Source organism: Hemicordylus capensis, chromosome 16 (assembly GCF_027244095.1).
Source record: "Hemicordylus capensis ecotype Gifberg chromosome 16, rHemCap1.1.pri, whole genome shotgun sequence".
NCBI classification, from domain to species: domain Eukaryota; kingdom Metazoa; phylum Chordata; class Lepidosauria; order Squamata; family Cordylidae; genus Hemicordylus; species Hemicordylus capensis.
Genome location: NC_069672.1, coordinates 7,330,112 through 7,347,105, shown reverse-complemented (window position 1 = coordinate 7,347,105; position 16,994 = coordinate 7,330,112). Strand labels below are relative to the sequence as shown.

Here is a 16,994-nt window from a genome sequence, read left to right as displayed (position 1 = left end):
ACATTAGATGTAGGCTCCCCAGATGTTGTGTCCTTTGGCCATTGTGGTTACAGATGGTGGAAGCTGTAGCCCAGCAACCTCTGGGGGACCCGTTTCGCTAGAACAGGGATACCCAGATGTAGTTACTACAACTCCCATCATCCCCAGCTGCAGTGGTCTTTGGCTGGGGATGGTGGGAGTTGAAGTCAACATCTGGGCATCCCTGTTACAGGGAGATCACTGGGGACCCTACTTTGGGAAGTGCTCCGTTAGACAAGCTGTGTGTTTAATGCTCTTGCTTTAAACAGTGATGTAAGAACAGACCTTTCTTCTTCCAGCCCAGGCAGAAGAGCTGGGCATGATCCTGATTCTTGATCATGTGCTTGCAGACATTAAGGTAGGAAGAGCAGAGCATGTTCATGTGTGGGGTGGCAGCTGGGTAGGAAAGCCTTTCCTCTTAGCTTGCCAAAATGCTGGGTAAGGCACACTTGTCCTGTCCAGCTGCAACCTTGCACATGATTCTGTTCCCTTTCATTTATTCATGCATTTTATTGCATTGATATCCTGCTCTTTCTCCAAGGAGTGCAGTGTACATGGTTGTTTTTGTCCTCACGACGGCCCTGCGAGGTAGGCTAGGCTGAGAGGCAAGTGACTGGCCCAGAGTCACCCAGTGAGTTTCATGGCTGGACGGGGATTCGAACTCGGGTCTCCCTGGGCCTAGTCCAACATTCTAACCGCTGTGCAGCACTGGCCCCCACTGCGACCTTGATGTTTGCAAATACACAGCTGCTGATTGGCAACAGTCCTGACCAGTGTTCCCTCTATCAGAGATTCCCAGATGTTGTGGACTATAACTCCCAGAATCCCCAAGCAAAAGCCATTGCAGCTGGGGATTCTGGGAGTTGTAGTCCACAATGTCGGGGAATCCCCGTTAGAGGGAACACTGCTCCCGACCCTCCTCCCCTGCCAGTGACCACATCAATGAGCCAAGTGTCTCCCCAGGCCTGGAAGAGGGACAGGGGTGTGAGCTGGAATGTGGGGAACCTGAGTTTTCAGCCCGAAACCCTGAGCCCGTGGACTCTTGGCTTCAGGCCTCTTGTTGTCGTGAACTGCTGGTGGATTCAAGGTGTGGTGGCCGTTTAGTGACACTTCTGCCAACAGCGCCCCCCACTTCCAAAGGAATCTGTTTCAAGGAAGAGGAAGGGATTCTGCAGGCTTCCTCCCTGGGCTGGTTCCGAGGAGATGTTCCCTGAAAAGGCCACATCCCCCTGAGGAGGGGCACTTCAGGGCACCTGCCAGAGTTTCTTGCAATCAGATGGCAGGGCACAGTTTTGTCGGGCTCTCAGAAGCCCAGTGGTTTGCCTCGGCTCGTTTCGTCATCCGGATCAACATGCATCGTTGCGCTGTCCTTGGGTTCTCCGGCCCCACCGCAAGGAAAGTCCAAGTTGGTGCGTGCGCCAGGGAAGCTGCAATGCCTATGAAGTTGGCCACAAGGATAAGTTGTGCAATGCAGCCCCCTTCCCCACATCTCCAGGAGGCCCACTGAGAATCGAGAGAATCCTCTGGCCGCCGCCACAAATGGGCATCCCGTCCACACTTGGAGAATCCGTCCTCGGCACGGTTAGCCAGGTGAAGCCAACAGAGGGAGCTTCCAGCCTGGAGGAGGAAGCGTGGAGGAGGAAGGGTCCTCACAGATGTCTTCTGGAGCCCATGGTGCTGAGCAGCTGAGACCTCATGATCTGGATGCTGGTCAGGATTTTCCTCTGGTGCCCTGTGAGGCTGATGCCCAAACTCTGCACGTCACTGGGGAAACAAAGACCTCGTGAGCTATAGGACTGCTTCACGCAGTTGTCCGGATCTCGGTTGCATGTGGGATACCACCATTAACGTGATGGTGTGAAGCCATGCAAAGGGGGCTTATGGCCCAAGATGAACCTGAGATTCCTGCTTTGGTGTGGGCTCGCAGATCATTAGCACAATCACGCCAGTGCTGGTAACCCACATTCAACCGAGATCTGAAGACTTGTGTGAACAAGGCCATAAAGAAGAATATATCTGGGCCTCTGCTCCCAGAGATGGCTGTGCCCTGAAAATGGGGGGCACGGAAGGCAAAAACAAGCTAATGCGGGGCAACCATGTCACACCCTTGTCTTTTCTCCTTCACCACCCATTATCTAGGAAACAGCTCTTCAAACTGAGCTTTGAGGCCCAGAAGTAGGGGTATTTGCTGCTGCTTGCCTCCAAAGGTCCCTAGTAGGGGGCTATCTTTGTCCCCCCCCATTCCCCCATTTCTCAGGGTGCCATCCCTACAGGATTCCATTGGGTCCCAGTTTCACAAAATGGAGTCACTCCATTTCTCTCCCTCCTGATTTTGCAGTAAATCAGGAGGGAGAGAAAAATGGGGTACCATAGGAAAAGCAGGAATATAGCTAATGCTTGGGGTGGGGTGCGGTGGGGTGGGGTGAGTGAGACAGACCGCCCCATGTGCACTAACTCAATATTACTTGAGCAATTACTATCACCACCACCATCGCCTTTACCAGGAATATTTCTATACCTATATATAAAGGCACATATTAGGTCTGTCGAATCGGCAGTGTCGGAATTGATCCAACATTGTTACCATCGGTTTAAAAACAGCCAAATTCTGGTCCTCCATTTCGGATTGGAATTGTGAAAATTCATTTTGGAATTCATATCAGAATTCATGTCAGACTGTTGGAAGCACAACGTGGCGGAAACCGTCATTTTGAAACCCAACAGCATCAAATTGTTCCCCATAGAGGTCACTGGGGGAATGGAAAGAAATCCCATTTCCCTATTGACCTTTATGAGGAACAATCCAATATTAAGTTAGACTTCTGGCCAGAAACCTGACTCTGACCCGATATCCGACACCCGCAGCAACCCAAGAATCCAATTCAGGTATTTTCAAAATTTTGATATTTTCAAAATTCGGATCGGATCAGATTTTTATGTATGTGCACTGCCCGTGTGTGTGTGTGTGGATGTGTGCGTGTGTGCGCGCATGCGTGCATGTGTGTACACACACACACACACACACACATTCATACTCTGTGTTTGTGTGTGTATGTGTGTATATACAGATATATAGATGATAGAGAAATAGAGAGATAGATCAACAAAAGTACTCAAACCATTTCCCCCGCCACAAACAAGATGGTTCCCTGTCCCCCAAAGTATAAGATAGACACCAGCAACAGTCACTGGAGGGATGCTGTGCTGGGGATGGAGAGGGTCAGCTGCTCTCCCCTTGCTAAATGAAGAAAACACTGCCTCAGGTGTGGCCTTACTCAAAATTCATCCGCATCACCATCCCAAGGGACGAGTATCCAGCCAGAGCAAAGTTGTCTCGGTATCGCCCCAGCCGGAGGGAGTCCAGCCAATCTTCCACGGTGGCGCAGCTGGTGAAGTCGATGCAGTTCCGTTCGGAAAGAGTTTGAGTGAATCTGGAAGGTGAGAGAGAGAGAGAGAGAGAGAGAGAGAGAGAGAGAGAGAGAGAGAGAGAGAGGGCTCAAGTTGTACAGGTGAGTCCAGCCTGAAAATGAGGGATGGACAGAAACCTCCCTGCCCATTGCAGGGTATTGGGAGTGTTGTGGTTCACCTGGGGACACTATATCAACGGAAGGGGACACTATCGGAGGAAGAGGGGGGGAGAGGGCCCCATCCTAGGTCCTCAGTCCCAAGGACAGCCCTCCAGATCTCTCAGACCCAGAGCAGCCATTGGGACATTGGAAGCTGCTATACATCAAGTCAGACTCTTGGTCCGTCTAGCTCAGTACTGTCTACACTGACTGGCAGTGGCTCTCCACGGTTTCAAGCAGGAGCTTTGAGGAACATGGCAATATAGGAAGCTGCCTCATACCAAGTCAGACCCTCGGTCCATCTAGATCTAGCTCGATATTGTCTACAGCAGGCCTGATCAACTTAGACCCCTCCCAGCTGTTTTTGGACTACAGCTCCCATCATCCCCAGTCACAGTGGCCAATAGCCAGGGATTATGGGAGTTGTAGGCCAAAATCTGCCGGAGGGCCGAAGTTGAGCAGGCCTGGTCTATGCTGAACATCAGCAACTCTCCAAGGTTTCAGGCAGGAGTCGCCAAAGGACACACAATCTAAAAAAGAAACGTAAGATAGACACCAGCAACAGCCACTGGAGGGACGCTGTGCTGGGGATGGATAGGGCCAGTTGCTCTATCCCTGCTAAATGTAGGTGATGTCACCTATTCAAATGCAAACCCAGGCAGACCCTGCTTAGCAAAGGGGACAGTTCGTGCTCACTGCCGCAAGACTGGCGTGATCTCCTGACGTAAACAGACGGGAAGGTTCTGCTTGCTCAATGGTCACCAGAATAAGCCCAGCGTGGCTGGGATGTTCACCGTGCCACAGGAGAATAACCTCACTCTGTCAGAGACCACGTACCGGGTGACCGTGGCTGTGCACTTCAGGTTCTGTGGGTTGCGAATCAGCTTGTCCAGGATGGCAACTATCTGGGAAAAGCGCGGCCTCTCGTTGTGGTCTTTCTGCCAGCAGTCCAACATCAGCTGATGCAGGGCTGTGGGGCAGCCCATGGGGGCAGGCAGACGGTACCCCTCCTCCACAGACTGAATGACCTGCAAAAGGGGTTCCCAAGACAAGACAAGCATCACCTTGCTGGGTCCGAGCCTGACCTTTGTCTCACTCAGCAGCCTAGTTTCTGACAAGAGACAGCTGGACACCCCAGAAACCTTACGAGTGCCGAAAGAGGAGTCAGCTTCTCATTAGCCCCCCACATCTGCCTGGGAAAGAGGGGTTGTGTTTCTGATTCTCATGACTACTCAGCCAAGAGACCCATGGTCCTTTAAAATGTCATCTGTCACCTTGCTCTCGGTTAGATTTGGGGGAAATGTGCCTCAAAATATTCTCCGAAGGTTCTCAAAGGGACAATATGAGGCGGGGAAGTCTGAAAATGTTCTGCTGGGTTTTATTATTCTTATTCTTATTTTATTATTTTTTACATTTATATCTCGCTCTTCCTCCAAGGAGCCCAGAGCGGTGGACTACAGACTTAAGTTTCTCCCCACAACAACCCTGTGAAGTAGGTTAGGCTGAGAGGGAAGGGACTGGCCCAGAGTCACCCAGCTAGTTTCATGTCTGAATGGGGATTTGAACTCGGGTCTTCCCGGTCCTAGTCCAGCACTCTAACCACTACACCACGACAGCGAGAACGGGGGGAGATTTCACAAGAGTTTCAGGCCAGGATCTCACGAGACCCAGCAATCTCACGAGAGTTGTCCCGCCTGCCAGGGGCTATATAAGGCTGGCCTACGGAGCCCATGATCCCCTCCAATCCGACGGAGGCAGGCAGCTGGGGTCTGTCTGCGAAGTAAGAGACAAACCCAGCAGGCTCAAACTTGCCACCCACTGAGGCCAGGAACGCCAAAGCCAGCAACAGCCTCACCCAGAACCCCACAAAACCTTCTATGGATAGATATGTGCCCTCACGTTATTGTGAAAAAATTTGAGAGGAGAGAATTCGGGGATGTGGAGAATAATTCTCCAGAAGAGTCTCACTCCCCCTAGGTGAAGAATAACCACGTCAGTTCAAACGAGCCAACATAACGTCGTGGTTAGAGTGTTGGACTCGAACCAGGAAGACCCCAGTTTGGATCCCCGTTCAACTGTGAAACTCACCGGGTGGCTCTGGGCCAGTCGTGTCTCTCTCAGCATAGCCTACCTCACAGGGTTGTTGTGGGGATACAAATAATCACGGCCACCACTCTGAGCTACTCGGAGGAAGAGCGGGATGGGAATGTAATAAATAAATAAATGGATGGATGGATGGACAGATAGATAAGTAAATAAATAAATACGTAAGTAAATGAAATGATTTTCGTCCAGACTTGGGAAAGCGTATTCTCCCATTTATTTACTTAAATATATTTATTTAAGTAATAAGTAAGTAAGTAAGTACATAAATAAATAAGTAAATGAAATAATTTTCATCCAGACTTGGAAAAGAGTATTCTCCCATTTATTTACTTACATTTATTTATTTAAGTAAATTTTGCTGGTCAATGACCGAATAAACTTACACTACTTTATTTAAGTAAATAAATGGGAGAATACTCTTTTCCAAGTCTGGATGAAAATTATTTATTTATTTATTTATTTGCGCTTGGGCCATGCTTCTTGGGTTACCATGCTTACAAAATTACGCAAGGCCATTCCCTCCTCACGGAAACTCCCCAGATCTGGCTTCTACTCTGTGATCAGTTTGAGGCACTGGGCAGACCCAGCGGCCTTCCTTACATCCCGGTTGGTCATGTTCCAGTACGGCCTCTCCCCATAGGCCAGCACTTCCCACATGACGATGCCGTAGCTCCACACGTCGCTGGCCGAGGAGAACTTGCGGTACGTGATGGCTTCGGGCGCCGTCCACCGAATGGGGATCTTCCCGCCCTGCAAGGCAAAGTCCGGAGCAATGACTTGCGGTGGACCTACGTGGGGAAACATCCCCTTGGTTACTGAGAGCCGCTGGGCCCTGCAAAGCCGGTGCTCCAGGAGTGGAATATTAGGGCTGTGCAATGCCAGGTCAGGGACTTCGGAGATTTCCCCAAATGGGCCATTTCGGAGGAGGTTGGAGAAGTTCTCGATCCAAACTTGGAAATTGGTTCTGACTTCTACGACCTCCAGTGGGAGAAATCGGAGTTTTCTGGAGCTTCAAATGATGGTGGGAGTCCTCTCTCTCCCCCCCCTCCCATCTCTTGGCAATCACAACTGGTGGGGGGAGGACCCCTGTCCTGCCCTTTAAATGACTGCCTGCTTAGGAACGTAGGAACATAGGAAGCTGCCATATACTGAGTCAGACCATTGGTCTATCTAGCTCAGTGTTGTCTACACAGACTGGCAGCGGCATCTCCAAGGTTGTAGGCAGGAGTCTTGGAGTTGCTGCCAGGGAGTGAGCCAGGGACCTTCTCCATGCAAGCATACAGATGCTCTTCCCAGAGTGGCCCCATCCCCTAATGGATTTCTTCCAGTGCTCACACATAGTTTCCCATTCATATGCAAACCAGGGCAGGCCCTGCTTATCAAAGGGGACAATTCATGCTTGCTAGCACAAGATCAGCTTTCCACCCTTATCACAGAAACACCTAGAACAATAGCAGGGACAGGGACAAGGAGATCAACGGAGCAACGGCAATCTATTATTCTTCAGGAATCCAGATAGGACGTCCTGGAAACTGATGGGGAAATTGTTCTTATTGTTTGTTGTTTAGGAGCAAGTACGTCTGGCGTGGCTCTCTCTGGGACTCTGTAGGCTGATTCTCATAATACATATTAGGGCTGGAGAGCCCAGCCATGATAGCAGAGCTGGGTGCATGCTCGATTGCCAGTTGTGTAAATACAATCAGAGTAGGAGGAAGGCAGAGTGATCGTGTCGGAGGTGAGAGCTGGGTCAGGTGGGTGCACCCGACCCACTTTCTGTCCCTAGCATTTTACCGAGGGTAGATGAAAAGTTGTCCTACCCAGCTGCCAGCTCCCACTCGATCACTCTCCCCTCCTCAACAACAATGTATATACCGCTTTTCAGCAAAGGTTTCCAAAGTGGTTTACATAGAGATATAATAAATGAATAAAATGGATCCCTGTCCCCAAAGGGCTCACAATCTAAAAATAAAAATAAGATAGACACCTGCAACATCTTCACCTACCTTGATCTTTGCAAACACACGACTGCCGATCAGGGGCATGCCCAGCTCTCCTGATCTGCTGCTCCTGCTACTTTGATGAATATTGTGTGAACGAGCTGTGTATGAGTGTCTGACAAGGAGATGTAGCTGGGATCTGTGACAAGACGCTTCAATTCTACAAGGCTACCAAAATGACTAGACAGAGAGGCTGTTCACACAACCAAAAGCTGGATAGGACAAGGATGTCCTACCTAGGTTTGGGAGCTGTGCGTGCTCCCAGTTTTTGGTTGTGTGGTAATACCCAACCGGGTAAGAAGAGAGAGAAGCGATTGTGTGGGAGACAAGAACTGGGTAGGATAGTGCCACCATACCCAAACTTCCTACCCAGCATTTGACCAAGGTCAGAGGAAAAGCTGTCCTACCCAGCTCCTGTCTCCTACACAATCACAAGATGTACCAATTCTGCAAGGCTACCAAAAGGACTGGAGAGAGAGGCTGTTCACACATGCAAAAATGGGGTACGACATGGATGTCCTACCCAGGTTTAGGAGCTGTGCATGCTCCCGATTTTTGGTTGTGTGGGAGCACACAACCGGGTAGGAAGAGAAAGAAGCAAATGTGTGGGAGACAGGAACTGGGTAGGATAGCACTGCCCTACCCAACTTTCCTACCCAGCATTTGACCAAGGCCAGAGGGAAAGCTGTCCTACCCAGCTCCACTCCCCTACACCATCGCTTCTCCTTCCTACCTGGTTGTTTGCTCCCACACAACCCAAAATCGGGAGCACTCACAGCTCCCAAACCCGGGTAGGGTCCTTGTCCTACCAAGTTTTCGGTTGCGTGAACAGCCTCCGAGACTAGCCCGAGAGCATATCAGGCTCCAAGGAGATCTCCAGATGCCTCGGACAGCCCCTGGATTCTCCACCACTGTTCACCCTCCGTCTAGTTCCATACCCAAGGCTTCACGCAAAGGAGGCAGAGTATCGCCACAGCCTTCCAGAACGCGGGGCATACCCACCGTGGTGGTATAAGCAGCATCAGGGTTGTTCTCCAGGACTCGCGAGAGGCCAAAGTCGGAGACTTTGCAGACCAGGTTCCCGTTGATCAAGATGTTGCGTGCCGCCAGGTCGCGGTGGACGTAGCCCAGCTCGGAGAGGTAACGCATGCCGGCGCCAATGCCCCGCAGCATGACGACCAGCTGAAGGACCGTAAATTGCCCGTCGTGTTTCTGCAGAGAGACCGCAGCCTGTGTCATTTTTTAAAATCCGCAGCATCCGATTGGACACTTGATGGCACCTGATATTCAGACAGCCCCTGTCCACGGAAGCTGCCATATACCGAGTCAGACCCTTGGTCCATCTAGCTCAGTATTGTCTACCCAAACTGGCAGCAGCTTCTCCAAGGTTGCAGGCAGGAATCTCTCTCAGCCCCATCTGGAGATTTCAGGGAGGGAACTTGCAACCTCAGATGCTCTTCCCAGTGCAGCCCCATCCCTTAAGGGGAATTTCTTAATGCTCACATATAATCTCCCATCCAAATTTAAACCAGGGTGGACCCTGCTTAGCAAATGAGTCAATTCATGCTTGCTACCAGCAGACCAGCTCCTGTGATAGTCTCCCATCCAACTGCAACCAGGATGGACCCTGCTTAGCAAAGGGGACAATTCATGCTCACTACCACAAGCCCAGCTCTCCCCCCACAGAGGCATCTCATAGAGGCATTAGGCCCCTGCTAACTGTGCAAAGAGACACCTCTTCGAGTGGCGATTGTCTGGAGCAGGGGGAGAGCAACTGACTCTATCCAGCCCCAGCACAGCATCCCTCCGGTGGCCGTTGCTGGTATCTGCCTTGTGTTTCCTTTTAGATTGTGAGCTCTTTGGGGGAGAGGGAACTATCTTATTGATATAGTATTTATTTTTCTATGTAAACCGTTTTGGGAACTTTGGTTGAAGAGCGGTATATAAATATTCATCAACCCCTGCTAACTTGGCAAAGAGGCACCTTTTAATGTGGTGATTCTCTTTATTGAGCAGGGGGAGAGTAACTGGCCCCATCCACCCCCAGCACAGGACCTCCAGTGACTCTTGCTGGGGTCTACCTTATGTTTCTTTTTAGAATGTGAGCCCTTTGGGGACAGGGATCCATCTTATTCATTTATTATTTCTCTGTGTAAACTGCCCTGAGCCATTTTTGGAAGGGCGGTATAGAAATCGAATGAATGAATGAATGAATGGTCTTCGTAGTAGGTATTCAGAGGCCTCTTGCCTCTGAGGCTGGAGGTGGCCTCTAGCCACCAGACTAGTTGCCCCCGATAGCCCTGTCCTCCGTGAATTTGGCTAAGCCTCTTTCAAAGCCATCCAAGCTGGTGGCCATCGCCCCTCTCTGCAGGGGGAAGAGGAAAGGAATGTCTTCTAAATGGGCCTGAAGGAGGCGGTTTCATGTGGCGAGGTGGGCAGGAGTCGAGGAAAAGAGCGATCTGTGATGGATTTGCAGCTTTCCATCAGCCGTCGGAGGGTTAAGGCTGCCGCAGATTCTCCCGCCTGTCCTTTCCCCTGTCAGTCACTCAGGCCCAAGCCATGCACCGTGAATGAGAAAGAGCAGCTTACCCGGAGAAAGGAATCCAGCGAGCCGTTCTCCATGTACTCGGTTACAATCATGACTAATTTGCCTGCCAGGGAGACAAGAGAGGTCAAGTTAATCGAGGAGTCACTTTGCTGGCTGAGCCGCTCCTCCAACGGCCTTGCCGGGCACCTGAACCCCAGCCCCGTGATGGGACGCGCTCCCTCGAGGTCCCAGCCGCAGACTCGCTTAAGTGCTGTTCCTAACTTGTCCTCATTGTCGAAATGATATTTGCATGCCATTTGCATAATACGATGCATCGCCAACGCTCTTCCTTACAAGGCAATTCGTCTTGTCCAATGAATGCTAATGGGCAGCGGGCCCGTCAAGCCAACGGCCCTGATCCGGGCCTCATGGAAAAGGGACCAGGATGCGAGCCGTATGCCAGGGAGCGGACGCAGAAGCCGGCAGGGAAAGGCATTGGATGCCAACCGGCTCTTTGCAGCTCCATTCAGCGGACCAGCTGTAGAAAACCAGTTTAAATAATGGCTCATTTTGCTAATGATGTTTGTAAGCAACTGAGGATAGCAGCCAGGAACAATCTCAATCTCTCTCCCCCACCATCTCTCTCCCTCCCTCTCCCTCCCCTTCTCCCTCTCTCTCTTCCACACTCTCTCCCTCTCACTCCCTCTCTCCTGCCTTCTCTCCCTCCCTCTGTCCCTCTCTCCCTCCCTCACCTCCCTCCCTCTCCCTCTCCCTCTCTCCTTCTCCCTCCCTCTCTCCCCCAACCCCTCTCCCTCCCTCCCTCTGCCTCTCTCCCACTCTCCCTCCATCCCCCCACCTCCCTCTCCCTCTCTCCCTTCCTACCTCACCCTCTCTCCCTCCCTCTCCCTCCCACTCACCTCCCTCCCTCCCTCAGCCTCTCTCTCTCCCTTTCTCCCTTCCTACCTCCCCCTCTCTCCCTCCCCCTCCCTCTCACCTTCCTTCTCTCCCTCTCTCCCCCAACCCCTCTCCCTCCCTCCCTCTGCCTCTCTCCCACTCTTCCTCCCCCTCCCTCCCCCTCACCTCCCTCCCTCTCCCTCTCTCCCTCTCCCTCCCCTCACCTTCCTTCTCTCCCTCTCTCCCCCAACCCCTCTCCCTCCCTCCCTCTGCCTCTCTCCCACTCTTCCTCCCCCTCCCTCCCCCTCACCTCCCTCCCTCTCCCTCTCTCCCTCTCCCTCCCTCTCACCTTCCTTCTCTCCCTCTCTCCCCCAACCCCTCTCCCTCCCTCCCTCTGCCTCTCTCCCTCTCCCTCCCCTCACCTTCCTTCTCTCCCTCTCTCCCCCACCCCTCTCCCTCCCTCCCTCTGCCTCTCTCCCACTCTCCCTCCCTCCCCCTCACCTCCATCTCCCTCTCTCCCTTCCTACCTCCCCCTCTCTCCCTCCCCCTCCCTCTCACCTTCCTTCTCTCCCTCTCTCCCCCACCCCTCTCCCTCCCTCCCTCTACCTCTCTCCCACTCTCCCTCCCTCCCCCACCTCCCTCTCCCTCTCTCCCTTCCTACCTCACCCTCTCTCCCTCCCTCTCCCTCCCACTCACCTCCCTCCCTCCCTCCCTCAGCCTCTCTCTCTCCCTTTCTCCCTTCCTACCTCCCCCTCTCCCCCTCCCCCTCCCTCTCACCTTCCTTCTCTCCCTCTCTCCCCCAACCCCTCTCCCTCCCTCCCTCTGCCTCTCTCCCACTCTTCCTCCCCCTCCCTCCCCTCACCTCCCTCCCTCTCCCTCTCCCTCTCTCCCTCTCCCTCCCCCTCACCTTCCTTCTCTCCCTCTCTCCCCACCCCTCTCTCTCCCTCCCTCTGCCTCTCTCCCACTCTCCCTCCCTCTCCCTCCCACTCACCTCCCTCCCTCACCCTCTCTCTCTCTCCCTCTCCCCTTCTCCCCCCTTCTCCCTACCTCCCACTCATCTCCCTCCCTCCCTCTCCCTTCCTCCCTCACCCTCTCTCCCTCTCTCTCTCTCCCTCTCCCCCTCTCTTCCCCTGAAATGACATGTATCCTGTTCCAGGCTGAGCTGGGGTCTCTACTGAGGCTGGGATCCAAGAGCGACACAGAATAGGAACCTCCTGTTTTGGGCTGGTATGCAAGGAAAGCCCTATGTAGACCTTTGGCCCATTCACATTTTGAGTTCAACACTTGTATAACCAATGTGCAGTATACGCAGGCACAAATCTCTATCCAGATACAGTCATTCACGTGTTACACTGAACAGAGGTACAGCAGTACGTTTCCTATCTGTACCCTGCCTTTGAAGGGCCTGTACCCAGGTTCACTTTTTAAAAGAACACAGGTACAGGTATTCACACAAACATGTGTTACGAGTGTACAGACAGCTGTACACTCACACAGCATACTGTCTGAATTGGGCGATTATGTTGTACGAGTGTACAGATGTCTATCCATGTGTATACGTTTTTTGCATGGTTGACTGTACCTGCAATCAGTGCAGAAGTGAACCTGGATACGTGCCATTCAAGTGCATGGCACAGACAGGAAGTGTACTGCTTCACCTGTGTTCAACATAACATGCTCATTACCACTCCCCAGCAACACTGGTGTTCCGGGGCATGCGCCTTCTGATCCTGATAGAGTTATCTGGCTACCAAGGCTAATAGCCACTGATCGCCCTATCCGATTGGAGAATGGATTGGAATGGGAAACCACATGTATGAGAACTGGAAGAGATTCCCCTTCAGGGACGGGGCCGCTCTGGGCAGAGCAGCTGCCTGCTTGCATGCAGAAGGTCCCAAGTTCCCTCTCTGGCAGCATCTCCAAGATAGGGCTGAGAGAGACTCCTGCCTGCAACCTTGAAGAAGCTGCTGCCTGTCTGTGTAGACAGTACTGAGCTAGTCAGACCAATGGTTTGACTCTGTATAAAGCAGCTTCACAGGTGTGTAAGGGGGCAGTGTTTGGCACCACGCCGCCTCAGGGATACAAGGGTCCTGATCCACCGCTGCCCCCCCCACCTCGGATACTCCCCCTTGGTCCCCACAGATCCAACCCCTCCTGACCTTCCCTCACTACGCCAGAGCTCACACCTACTTTTGGTGACCACGCCCTCCAGGTGGATGACGTTGGGATGATCAAACTGCGCCATGATACTGGCTTCGCTCAGGAAGTCCCGCCTCTGCTTCTCCGTGTAGCCGACCTTAAGAGCCTTCACCGCCACCGGCAGTTCCCTCTTTCCTGGGAGTTTCAGGCGGCCGTAGCACACCTCTCCAGACTCTCCTGGGAAGCAAGATGGGTTAGCATAATAAGTTTGATCATCATTCCCCTTTTTTGGTCAGGTCCCCTTCTTTTGCGCCACTGAGGTGATGAACTTCTCTTTAACCCCATTTTAAGCTAGCTCTTTGTCTAGAATCGGGGTTCCCAACCCTTGGGTACTCCAGATGTTACTAACTACAATTCCCACATAAATAGCGTAAAAGGATCTGAAACTAAGAATCCAAAACAGAATCCATCAGATCCAATGATACAATTGGGAAAGAGGACATATTAATTGATTGGTTAGTTGATTTGATTGATTGATTGATTAAGTGCCATCAAGTTGGTGTCAACTCTCAGCGATGACATAGATAGATTCTCTCCAGGATGATCCGTCTTCAACTTGGCCTTGAAGGTGTCTCAGTGGTGCCTTCATTGCTGTCGTCATCGAGTCCATCCACCTTGCTGCTGGTCGTCCTCTTCTTCTCTTTCCTTCCACTTTTCCCAGCATTATGGGCTTCTCAAGGGAGCTGGGTTTTCCCATAATGTGTCCGAAGTGGGATAGTTTGAGCCTGGTCATTTGTGCCTCGAGGATATATAGATGTAAACTATATTGTAAATTATAAAGTCATATAAACATAGTGATAATGATGGGTCGTGTGAGGCAGAAATGCTAACAAAACACAAAATACACAAAACGAGAATTGATCCTTTTTAGTTCATAATATATATTGCAACAGCACCCTGGAGATAAGCTGTTTCGAACTACTTTGTCAAGTGTCCATATGAGTTCATACTGTCTCCCATGAATATCAATGAAATCTTCACTGAAACTTCAAACTCTTGTTGAAAAAGATGTTTAAAGATACAAAATAAATCTCTGCATAATAATAATATTAAATGGCCCTAAATGGCTCATATTATTCATATGGCAAAGTAGTTCAAAACAGCTTATTTCATTTGTTTGTTTGTTTGTTTGATTCATAGAAAACAAACAAACCTTGAAGACGTACCTGTTTTCCCAGGCTTTAAACTGAAATTTAAATTTTAAATTTTAATGTGTGTTTTTATCTATTGTGATGTTTATCCATTTTTATGAATTTAAAATGTTTGGTTTCATATTATGTTTTAATCTGTACACTGCCGAGAGATTTCTATACTAGGCAGTATAGAAATGCAATCAATCAATCAATCAATCAATCAATCAAAAGATAAACAAACAAACAAACAAATGTACTGCTTTTCATTAAAATAATCTCAAAGGGATTTACAATATAAATTAAAACAATGCATAATTAAAATATGCATATTAAAATATCTCTATTTACAAATTTAAAGACCCATTAAAAATAATAATACATAAAAACACAAAGCAGCAGCCATAAAAACAATACTTGCATTTAAAAGCCTGGGCAAAGAGCCACATCTTTACTTTTTTCCTAAGAACTATCAAGGAGGCTGAAGAGTAGATGTCAGCTGGGAGAGCATTCCAAAACCTGGGGGCAATCACTGAGAAGGCCCTGTCCCGTGTGCTTGACAGACGAGCCTCTCTCCTCTCTCTCTCTCATCACCGAGGTTGCTGTCATCATAATATCTTTTAAGGACTACATAGTTCTTTTTGATCAATTGTCGTTTCATTTATTTTATGTTTTGTTAGCATTTCTGCCTCGCACGATCCATCATTATCACTATGTTTATATGACTTTATAATTTACAGTACAGTTTACATTTATAGTTTCATTCCTTATGTCCTTTCCCCCAATTCTATCACTGGATCTGTAGTGTTGTGTTTTGAACTGCAACTCACATCGTCCCCGGCTACAACTGATTTTTAGCCGGCTACCAAAAAGAACCAAGGAAGAAGGCAGCACAGAGAAAAGGAAGGCACGTACCCGACCCAATAACCCGCTCGATCTTAATCCTAGAGGCCTCGATTTCTCGCGTGAACTCATGCACAGCTTGGCAGGGGTCTTCGTAAGTGTGTGGCTCCACGTAGAATTTGGACTCGGGGAATTTCACTGGAGAAAGGGAGAAAGGCAGATTGTTGGGGCAGATATGCATGCACCTTCAGGTCTGGCCTGTCCACTATGCAGATGTAGGCAGTTGCATAGGGTGCCGACTCTCAGGGGCACCGGATGGGGCAGGCACAGTGAATAGTTACCCTCTGCATTGCAGCGGGGGGCCGAGATGAAAGCAGATGATACCTTCAAAGGAGTGGCGGCTGGTTTGGGCACTGCCGGGAGAGGGCAGCTGAGGGCACCTTTAAGTCGAAATTAATATCTGCTTCCCTCCCATCCCGCCATACCTGAAAGCTCTTCCCAGCATCAGCACACCGCTACGTGTGCCACGAACCGTACCCACTACGGCTCCATATCCCGAGCAGGGCTTTCTCCCAGTTGGAGGCATAAATCTCTATTGATCTGCATGGAAAAGATCTGTGGCCTCCTCGACACAAGAAGAACGATCGGTCTGCCATTCAGCGGGCACCTACTAATTTACACTTAAAGGTGCCTCCCTCTGCGCCCCCGGCGGCGCCCACATCATCCACCCCTGCTTCAAAGATCGGTAAGCGCATCACTGTGCCCAGCTCTGTGTGGTGGCCATTGGAGGTCAAAAGTTTTAAAAGACTTTGTTGGGCTGATCCCTCAGATGGCTGCTGGGCATGCGCATGAGGGGCGGATCCTGCAAAGAGCTGGGTGCCGGCGCGGGGCAGCAGGAAGAGGCAGCCTCTTAGATTTTAAAGGTATAATCAGCTTTCCTCGCTGCTCCAGCCCAGAGAGCATCAGCTGCCAAGTATGGCTGTGGTCCCCCCCAAAAAAAGTCATACGGGCTAGGGCAGGGGTTTCCCCCATATTAGATGGCCAAAGGCCAAGATTTCCTGCGGAAGTGTTATGAACTAGCCCGTACCTGCTCCCCACAGCAATGTTCATTGTCTAATACGAATATGACAGTGACTATTTATATGCTGCTTTTCAACAAAAGCTCCCCAAGAGGTTTACGTAGCTATAAATAATTAAATGAATCGGCTCCACTTTCACCAAAGGGCTCACGTTCTTAAAAAGAAACATAAGAGAGACAGCATCAACAGCCACTGGAGGGATGCTGTGCTGGGGATGGATAGGGCCAGTTGCTCTCCTCCTGCTAAATGTAAGAGAATCGCCACTTTAAAAGGTGCCTCTTTGCTCAGTTGGCAGGGGTTCCCAAGCTGTGGCACTTCAGCTGTTGTCGAACTACAACTCCCATCATGCCCAGCCACAATAGATCGTAGCTGGGGATGATGGGAGTTGTAGTTCAGCAACAGCTGGAGAGCCACGGTTGGGAACTGTTCAGCTAGGGTACCAAAAATGGTGGGGAAATGCCATCAAGCTGGCTTTGAGGGATGCCAAATTGAAACCATATCCTGGGCACAGCTTTCTCCCAGCTGGAGGCATAAAGCCCTATTAATTGGCATGGAAAAATATCTGTGGCCTCCTCAACACAAGAAGGTAACATGGAAAGCATATTAGACCAGAGGTTCCCAACCTGCAGTTGTCC

The 16,994-nt window shown here is 50.6% G+C and overlaps 1 protein-coding gene across 3 annotated transcripts in view; it reads right to left on the bottom strand.

The window, feature by feature from the left end:
• Nucleotides 1-842: 842 nt before the first annotated feature.
• Nucleotides 843-16,994, bottom strand: part of EPHA8 (EPH receptor A8) — an 88,368-nt gene continuing 72,216 nt past the window's right edge. For all 3 annotated transcript variants that reach the window (XM_053281381.1, XM_053281380.1, XM_053281382.1), the window contains 8 exons: nt 15,353-15,478; nt 13,299-13,484; nt 10,277-10,338; nt 8,690-8,899; nt 6,291-6,440; nt 4,422-4,612; nt 3,294-3,449; nt 843-1,782 (listed from right to left, as the gene is read on the bottom strand). In XM_053281381.1, the coding sequence (XP_053137356.1) occupies nt 1,668-1,782; nt 3,294-3,449; nt 4,422-4,612; nt 6,291-6,440; nt 8,690-8,899; nt 10,277-10,338; nt 13,299-13,484; nt 15,353-15,478 (1,196 nt within the window). In that variant the 3' untranslated portion in view covers nt 843-1,667. The remainder of the gene's footprint in view (nt 1,783-3,293; nt 3,450-4,421; nt 4,613-6,290; nt 6,441-8,689; nt 8,900-10,276; nt 10,339-13,298; nt 13,485-15,352; nt 15,479-16,994) is intronic.